This window comes from Gekko japonicus, unplaced genomic scaffold (genome assembly GCF_001447785.1).
Source record: "Gekko japonicus isolate JY-2015 unplaced genomic scaffold, Gekko_japonicus_V1.1 scaffold3642, whole genome shotgun sequence".
In the NCBI taxonomy this organism is placed as follows: domain Eukaryota; kingdom Metazoa; phylum Chordata; class Lepidosauria; order Squamata; family Gekkonidae; genus Gekko; species Gekko japonicus.
Genome location: NW_015164308.1, coordinates 78,698 through 87,939, shown reverse-complemented (window position 1 = coordinate 87,939; position 9,242 = coordinate 78,698). Strand labels below are relative to the sequence as shown.

The 9,242-nt window shown below is 50.9% G+C and overlaps 2 protein-coding genes across 2 annotated transcripts in view; one reads left to right on the top strand and one right to left on the bottom strand.

Annotated features, from left to right (window-relative positions):
• IRAK1 (interleukin 1 receptor associated kinase 1) overlaps window positions 1-1,243 on the top strand; it is a 32,721-nt gene extending 31,478 nt beyond the window's left edge. The window contains exon 9 of the mRNA XM_015408820.1: window positions 865-1,243. Within this exon, the coding sequence (XP_015264306.1) occupies window positions 865-920 (56 nt within the window). The 3' untranslated portion in view covers window positions 921-1,243. The remainder of the gene's footprint in view (window positions 1-864) is intronic.
• Window positions 1,244-4,742: 3,499 nt separating this feature from the next.
• TMEM187 (transmembrane protein 187) lies at window positions 4,743-5,769 on the bottom strand. The gene has a single exon (XM_015408822.1). It carries the CDS (start codon window positions 5,695-5,697, stop codon window positions 4,936-4,938), a length of 762 nt encoding a protein of 253 aa, XP_015264308.1. The 5' UTR covers window positions 5,698-5,769; the 3' UTR covers window positions 4,743-4,935.
• Between the last annotated feature and the right edge of the window lie 3,473 nt (window positions 5,770-9,242).

Here is a 9,242-nt window from a genome sequence, read left to right as displayed (position 1 = left end):
GGTGGGCCCTTTTGCAGTCCTGGCCAGGGGGGGGGGGGGGGGCAGCCACAAAATGGCGGCTGCGGCTTCCCTTTAATCACACAGTGAAGGTCCTCGTGCTGTGGTGGCACAGCCAATCAGAAGCCTTGCTGGGCAAAAGCTTCACCAGGATCCACCCATTTTCTAAAAGCACTCGGTGGGCGCCAGGAAAGGTGTTAGCGGGTACCATGTTGGGGGCCCCTACTACAGAGCATGGTTACACCCAGGCCCGTAGCTGGGGGGGGGGATTTGGGGGGCTCCACCCCCTTCCTTAAAGGCACAGCCCCACAAAAATTATGCTCCTTTAAGCAGAGTGGGGTGCTGTAGTTGACTAATCCCCGCACTGAGCAAGGGGGTTGGAGTAGGTGACCTCTAGGATACCTTCTAACTCTGCATCCAGAAACCGGTCTCCTTTAAGAGAGTGTTTCTGCCTACGTGTTAGCTTTCTTGACTACAGAAGTCCTCACCCCCCACCTGTCGGCTTGTTCTCATAATGGTTGCTTGGGCTGGCAGAAGTGATTAACTTGCAGCAGCTGAGAACTGTCATCTAAAGTGGTCGACAGTTTGCAGGTTAGAGATCTGTCCCGGTAACAGCTTTCTATTGGCTGAATGGCTTTTCTTTCTGCCCTGAGAACTTCAGCCCCACAGGGGAAAAAACCTGCCCCACAAGCCACAAAATCACCGGCCTGGTTACAGCTGTGTAGCTTCCTGCCCCTGGGCCACCGTGGCTTGTTTTAACTCTGGGGCGGGTCTTAAAAGGACCGTGGCACACGGCTGGGTGGGCGTCGCTCCATGGTGGGACGGAACACGGAGGATAAGACTCTCTCTCTCTCTCTCTCTCAACAGAGCACACTGCAGGGACCTCTCGTGAGCCCGAAGAGAGCGACGAGTTCGAGGTCTGAAGCAGACGCACAGAAATTGAAGGAATAAAGTTCTCATGGCGCTGGTGGCACTTTCCTGACTCCGGAGACCCCATCCCTCTTTTCGGCGTCGTGCGTAGGCATCGCTTAGCAGGCACCGTTGGCACACCCCTGTTCCCGGTGGGATTTCTGATCCAATCGGCGGTGCAGCCAAGACCGGCTGACAGGCTCCTTTGGTCAGGGGTAAAAAGTCAAGACTGGATTCTCCTGGGGAGAGGGCGGTCGTGGTGTTCGAATTTTCTTAGATTCTTGTAACCTTACAGCCTTCTTCACGCAGTCTCCTCACTACATATGGCTCTTTCATGGATGGGTACAATAAATAAAATCTTTTATATATTTGTAACCTGGCTGGGGGGTGATTTGCTGTTTGCCAGTATCACGCCTTTTTATACTTGAAAAGTTGACTGGAGTTCAGTCAGCCTGTCTTGCTTATACACAGGGTTCAGAACATCATGAGAGCCCTGCTGGATCAGACCAGGGAGGGTCCATCTAGTCCAGCCTCCCCTAATGGCTCATCTTAACTGGCTACCCTGTGCCCTTGCAGGAAAGCATACTAATGATGTTTTGAGTTCTGTTGCATGTTTTTAGCTATCGAAGCTTTAATGAGACCCTGAGCATGGAGATTCATGAACCTTGATTGATAGCAGTTTACTTATTCCTTCGTTTATGTAGCATTTTCAGGGTGCATAGTGCATAGAGTCCGTTCGCAGGGAGGGCGGGGTAAAAATGTTAATAATAAATAAATAAATTCACAGAGTAACAGAAGCAAAATATGGATCCAGTGCAAACTAAATTCAGGCAACAGGGTGTGGAAGAAGAGAGTGAGTCAAGCAGTAGCAAAGGATGAAAGCAGCAAATGCGGTTACATTGTGTTTAATGCTTTAAAAACTGTTTTCTTTTGCCAATTACTGCTATTATTTTGGTGATTGCAACATGGGCCATTGTAGTTACTGCTGTCTGTCTCTCTCCTTAGACTTTGTACAGCTGGTACTAACGAGGTGTTAATATGATGAGCCTGGAAATAGTGGTTTAAATTATCTTATGATATAAAGAGACTACTGCAACAGAAGAGTTAGTTCTGTAAATCGTACTATCTGGTGACTTGATGAAATGGAGGAAGGGAAGGACGTTCCACCATTTCTGGGAACACACAAAGTAATTTTCCTGCACCCCAGGGCTAAAATTTTCCCCATTCCTTAAACTAAAAAAATGTTTGTCACCAGCTGATTTGTCTTAGTTGACCAGCACACCTTATTTGAATGGTAATCCATAGGCACAATTTTGTATTCAAAAACATATTAAAAAACAAAACCAGAAATATACATATGATTTTTTAAAAGGTAAAAAGCAGAAACAAAAATGCAAAAATGTAACAAGCAGATTAGTTCAACACTTTAGATCACCAACTGACTGTCAATATTTAATTTATTATTATTTATTTAGAAATTTTATATGCTGCCTCCAGAGACCTGCTCAAGGTTGTGTAAATCCAGTCAGGGTTCAGACCTTTACTTGAATTGCAGTATAAGGTCCTTTTTTCTCAAGATGACTGCTAAGATCTTCCGTTCATGTTGTCTCCTCAAAGCAAAGAAGAAGCAGGCCACGCTGGCTGTATTCACATTACAATAGCACCTTCCAGTTCCCTCTCCCCCGGTTTCTGATTAGCCAGAGAGCAAAATTTATTTGGTGGATTGAAATCTTAGATTTTGAGTTGGCTGGTGAGACTGCCTTTTCTTTCTAATAGAATAAAGAATTAAAGTAGCTAAACCCAAGTTGTAATGTACATGAAGATAATGCTGAACCAAACATGTGATTTGCTGGTACTGGAGACAGCTTGTTTCCAATTATACTTGCCAAGGACCGGAAGGAGAGATTTTACAACAATTCACAAACCAGTGAATCCTAGGAAGATCTTCTAGATTTGCAGCTGACAGCATCAGATGTGTAAGGAAATTCCACATTTTCCATATTTTATTAACTTACTTTATTTATACCACACCTTTCTCTCTAATGGGGACTCATAGGGACTTACATCATTCTGTTCTTTCAGACCAAAATAACCTTTTGATCCTTCAGGTTTTAAACAGAATCTGACAAATCATGATGTTCAGAATCAGATTCTTCCAGGTAGTGTTAAAAAGCTGTAATTTCCACGCCTCTCTTTCAATCCCCAATCAAAGGAACAATAATTTTGTTATACAATTAATGACAGAAATCAGATGTTACCGGTTATTCAATCAGGTTGCACACTTGGCTGGCTCTAACTCCTCTAGCACAGAAGAGCCAGAAGCCCTTTGACAAAGAACACAGGAAGCAAGCTGCAGGGGGGCGGGCAGGGAGCTGAAGATATAACCCTGAGTTGGAGGCGTGTAACTGTCTTTTACTTAATTAGATCAGTGCCTTAGCCACACTTCCAGGTGGGAGACTCTGTGATGATTTGAGCAGCTTTTCAGAAAAATACTCCAGCAGTTCAGGTTTTAGTAGCAGCTAAGTCATGTATGATTATTTGCTTATTGTGGTTTGTTTCATATCTCTTTCGAAAACATTTTACCCCAGTTCTTTCCCTTCCATATTTATGAATGGGGACTCCAGCTAACAAATGTTACATTATTTTAGCTAGAAGGAACCTAGTGTGTCTGCATTGCTGTAAAGTATTTTATATAAAAGCACTTGGTATAAATCGACACAATACAACCCCGTGTAGGAAATTGCTATTTAAAATTAAAATTATGGGCAGTAACAGAGGAACTGCAAGAAGGTATTCAGACATGCTATCCATGAAGCAAAAACAACAATCTTGTGGCACCTGGAAAGAAAAAACAATTTTTGTTATGGCATACGTTTTCACGAGCTGGAACCCACTTTATCAGATGCATGGAGTATTATATTTAGTTGGCATGTGTACATACATGCACGCTACATGCACAAACAGAAGGAGTGGGGGAGGTGGTGTTTTGCAAAGTAAAACCAGCAGGCCAAGCATCCTAAGATACAAAACCATTACAGTGCAGAACATAGATGAAAACAAGGGCCAGTCTAGAGATGTAAAATTTCCAGAAATTTTGAAGCTCGGAAAAAAACCCGTTTTTTTTCCGGGGGGAAACGGAAATTTTCGGAAAAATTGAAAAAAATGCTACATTAGCATTTTATTTGTCTTTTCTAGTTTGAAAGTCATTCTGTTACTTTAGGAACATAAAATATGACTATGGACATTTTGACTTGGCATGAAATTATCACAACTCGCATATTAAAAATATAGTGTATCCAAACAATTATTACAGAATACCCACCCACATGCAAAAACAAAACTGAAACTTATTTTCTTCTGACAATCGCACCTCCTAAAGGAAGAAATGCATCTTGTTCTTGCATTGGAGAGTTCAGTTTGTAACCTAGGACTTGCTTGTCCTCAGTGCACAGAAATCACATCAATCTGATACCATATATATATATATTAGAAATGATTTGGAAAATATTTGAACACCTAGTCTTAAAATATTTTATTCATCATGTTAAAATAAAATGTTTCATAATCAAGTTTTTTTCTTTTCCTTTTTCAATTTTTCCAATTTTTCGGGAAAAAACAAGGCTTCAGGAAAAAAACGGGAAAAAAACAGTTTTTTCCAAATTTTTCCGGGCCTTCACATCTCTAAGTAGGATCCGAGGCTGGGGCAGGAAAGCAAGCGGGAGAGTCTGTGCCCAGCACCCCCCTCACCCACACTTGACTCCCTGACTGCCCTTCCGTAGACATGGAGGAGCCACGGCAGTTTTCTCTCACGCTCTTAAGTAGGATCCGAGGCTGGGGCAGGAAAGCAAGCGGGAGAGTCTGTGCCCAGCACCCCCCTCACCCACACTTGACTCCCTGACTGCCCTTCCGTAGACATGGAGGAGCCACGGCAGTTTTCTCTCACGCTCTGGCCCAACGAAATTCATGTCCCCTTTGTCGTCGACGTCATTCGCTCCTGTCCTCTGGCTCGTGAAGAGCCGTGGGACCGGTTCACTGAGATCGGAGTGAGCCCAGCCTAACGCAGAAGAGGAAAGCGCAGTGGAACTGCAGGACGTCGCAGATCTTGGACCAAAAGTGGCCGGTGAGCCGATGGAAGGGAGCCCACCGGGCCAGCTCCAGATCCCACAGCTTGAGGCACACGAAACCCAAGCAAGAGGCCATTCCCAGCGCCACGATGCCCGCCGATGTGCCATCGCCCAAATGCCGTTGCGCCCGGAATACTTTCCAAACAACTGCGAGGATGTGCCCGCCCAGAGCCAGCTCGAACCCTTGGGGGTGAAGCAGGGCCAAGCCGTAACTGGCCAGCGAAGCCGCCTCCGTCGCGAGGAAGGTGCCCGGCTGCCACCCGTGCTCAAGGAAGTGGCACCAGACGGCAGCCCAAGCGAAAATCGGCAAGGTCAGCCACTGGTCTAAGACGGCCGCCCGGTGAGCCTGTGTCCAGAGGCGGAGCCATTGCACGGGCCCGTAGACCAGGGCCATCAGGGCAAAGACTTCCTGGAGGTAGCGTGCCCGCCCTCTCCGGCGGCCTGCAGAAGACAGCCAGTGCCAGCCCAGAAGGACGTAGGTCACATTGACTAAACAGTTGGCAGGCATGGCTACTGCAGCGGGCCACCCTGCCACGCGGGGTTCGGCATAGTGCTCGTACCCAACTTCAGTATGAACGCCGTCAAAGGCCCCGGAGGCCACGGCTGCTGAACAGAACGCCAGGCCCGCGGCCACGTGCCAAGCCGCGGCTCTGTCTTCGGGTTCCATTTTGCTCTCCTAGTCGCTGGCCCTGAGATGGATGGCCGGGCTGGCCTGATCTCGTCAGATCTCAGAAGCTAAGCAGGGTCGGCCCTGGTTAGTCCTTGGATGGGAGACCCCCGAGGAAGCCCAGGGTCGCTACGCAGAGACAGGCAAGGGCACACCACCTCAGTTCGTCCCTTCCCTTGACTCTGATGGCCCAGCGCTAGACCAGTCTTGTCAGAGCTCAGAAGCTAAGCAGGGTCAGACTCAGCCCTGGTTGGTATTTGGATGGGGGAACCGCCAAGGAAGCCCAGGGTTGCTACGCAGAGGCAGGCAGTGGCAAACCACCTCTGTTGGTCTCTCGCCTCAACTTTGATGGCCCAGCGCAAGCCCAATCTCATCAGAGCTCAGAAGCTAAGCAGGGTCAGCCCCGGTTGGTATTTGGATGGGGGAACCACCAAGGAAGCCCAGGGTTGCTACGCAGAGGCAGGCAGTGGCAAACCACCTCTGTTCGTCTCTCGCCTCAACTTTGATGCCCTATGTTGGCCCAGTATCATCAGATCTTGGCTGCTGAGCGGGGTCGCCCCTGGTTAATACGTGAGGCCGCGAGGGAAGTCCAGGGTTGCTGGGCAGAGGAAGGCGACGACAAGCCACCTCTGAATTGACTCTGATGGCCCAGGCTAGACCAGTCTCGTCAGATCTCAGGAGCTCAACGGCGTCAACCCTGCTCAGTGCTTGGATGGGAGACCGCCGAGGGAAGTCCGAAGCCGCGACGCAGAGGCGGGCAACGGCCAACCACCTCTGTTCACCTCTTGCCTTGCAGACCCTTACCCAGTCACCATAAGTTGGCCGCTGCTTGACGACACTTCCCACCACCACCAATGGCTGCGCCGCAGTGTTATTGTTATGTGGATCACTTGCTGGTGCAGAAGTATTGAGGTAGAGGTAAAGGTTTCCCTCGCTCGAAAGCCAGTCGAATCCGACTCTAGGGGGCGGTGCTCCTCTCTGTTTCCAAGCCGAAGAGCCAGCGCTGTCCGAAGACGTTTCCGTGGTCATGTGGCTGGCATGACTCAACGCCGAGGCGCACGGAGCGCTGTTCCCTTCCCCACCGAAGCGGTACCTCTTTAACTACTTGCAGTTTCTTGCTTTTGAACCGCTAGGCTGGCAGGAGCTGGGGCCAGAGACGGGAGCTCACTCCGTCACGCGGCACACTCAGGTCTCGGACTGCCAAGCTACCGATCTTCTGGTCTGCAGTTCAGTGTCTTAACCGCTCTCCTCCCCGACGCCGGGGGAGGAGATGAGGAAGCAGTTCGGGGAAGGGTTCTCCCACCTGCAGCCTCCTTTCCCCCCTGGGGAGGGGGGCTTTGATACCGCCCCAAAGCGAGTGGCTGGTGTCCCCCACGGTGTAGCGAGCTCTCCTGGTCCCCCTGTAAGTCCGCTCCCCTCTTTGGCCTCCTCCTCCTCCCCTTTCTCTAAGCCAGGCTCCCGCCCCCTGCAGTGGACTTTGTTTCTGCCAGGGCAGGCCGGGCCTATGTCCTCAGCAGCTGGTTCCTGGTTCCGGCCTCTAAAGTTATGAAACAGCTGCAGGGGCCGGATTGGCTGCTGGTGATGTCACTGCACGGGGTGGGTGGGGGGGACGTGTTTCCTCCCCGAGGTCTTGTGTTTGGTAACCACGGCGATCAGGAGGGGGCCGGTGGGGGGGGGTGTCTCCCCTCCTGTTCTGTCCCAAGACAGCCATGCGATCCGGTTTCAGCGCCCTGGCTGCTGCTGGCTGTGCTGTTCGACGGATCCGGTGTGCAGAAACCCGAAAGGTTCTGCAGCCAGACAGGCACGACCAGATTATTCCAGGAGGGCGTTTCTACGCTAGAGATAGAGCTGCTGATAGGGTTGCCCGCCTCCAGGTGGGGCCTGGGGATCCCCCAGAATTCCAGCTCCTCTGCAGAGATCAGTTCCCCTGGAGAAAACGGCTGCTTTGGAGGGTGGACCGGGAAAATGGTGTCGTTTGGGGGGGGGGGGGCCTCTGTGGCCTTGTGTCTCACTGAGTTCCAGGGATGCCAGCCTTCAGGTGGGGCCTGGGGATCCCACGGAATTCCAGCTCATCTCCAGACTACAGAGATCAGTTCCCCTGGAGAAAATGGCCGCTTTGGAGGGGGGACTCTGTGGCATCGTACCCCCCCACACACTGAGGTCTCTGCCCTCTGCAGGCGCCATCCACAAATCCACAGCAGGGCACAAGGCCACAGAGTCCCCCCTCCAAAGCAGCCATTTCCTCCAGGGGAACTGATCTCTCTAGTCTGGAGATGAGCTGGAATTCCGGGGGATCCCCAGGCCCCACTGGGAGGTTGGCATGCCTACTGGTGGGCACGGGTTGTGGGCATTTGTGATTTGCTAGTTCGGCCTCCCTGTCGGTGGTGTATTCAGGTTTGGGAAATCCCTGGAGATTTGGGGGTGGAGCCTGGGGAAGACAGATTTCGGGAGGGGAGTGAGCTCAGAAGGAATATGATTCCTTCAAAGCTGTCATTTCCTCCAGGAGCGCTGACCTCTGCTGTATGTACCCCTGTTGTCATTCCGGGAGATCTCCAGTCCCCACCTGGAGGTTGGCAACCCTATGAACCAGGAATGGATGGTCGCGGTGGACAGGCATACAACTCCTGCATGGCGAAAGCACGGGCAACGCTTTCATGTTAAAATCTGCTCTGGGGTCGCGCCAAGACAGAGGGTTGTAGCTGCGTTCGTCTGCCAGTAGAAGTGCGAGATTCGAATCCAGTCATACCTTCGAGACCAACGAGATTTCTCGGGTTATCAGCTTCTGAGAGTCAACGCTCCCTTCGCCAGAGCTAGATTCGAAACCAGTACCACTTTAGGAGAGTGCATGCACACGAAAACTCATACCTTGAATAAACCTTTGTTCATCTTAAAGGTGCCACTGGACTCTACATTTTAGATCATGGTGACATCTGCTGAATTGTACCGATGCAAGTGTGCCCAGTGGAAGGGCACACACCAAAACATTTCCTCCCTCCCTCCCGTTTCCTTGCCTCTTCTGCTCTGCTTCACTGCCACTTGCGACCCAGTAGCCGCAGCACAGCTGCAGGGTTGAGGACCACGTCTTGGCATCGGCAACCCCCCTCCCCCCCCCCGCGCGTGTGCGCCAAGCGGTGACAGGAAACCCACAAGGGTTCCTGCAGCTGCAGTCAGGGGGAGGCCTTGTGGAATCCCAGGTGGGCTTTAACGGTAGGGGCTGTTTGCAGATCGCGGGAGGCGGCTTCAAGGAACGGCCTTACCCGTGGCTTGGCTGGCCCTAGGGTTGCCAATGGCCAGGTGGTACCTGGAGACCTCCCACGGTGACGTCTGACCTCCACGGAGAGATCAAGATGGGGAGCCGTGTTAAATCTGTCTGCAGCAACAGAACAGGGCCAGAGTCCGGTAGCACCTTAAAGACAAACAACATTTGTGGCCGGGGAGGAGCTTCCGTGAGTCGCTGCTCGCTCCTTCAGATACAGCTAGAATGGGAGTCCATCTGTCCTTATATCTGTGGATGGACTCCCATTCTAGCTGTATCTGAACGCGCG

What these genes read in the sequence shown, in the direction of transcription:
- TMEM187 (XM_015408822.1), bottom strand. Translation starts at nt 5,697, where the DNA reads ATGGAACCCGAAGACAGAGCCGCGGCTTGGCACGTGGCCGCGGGCCTG.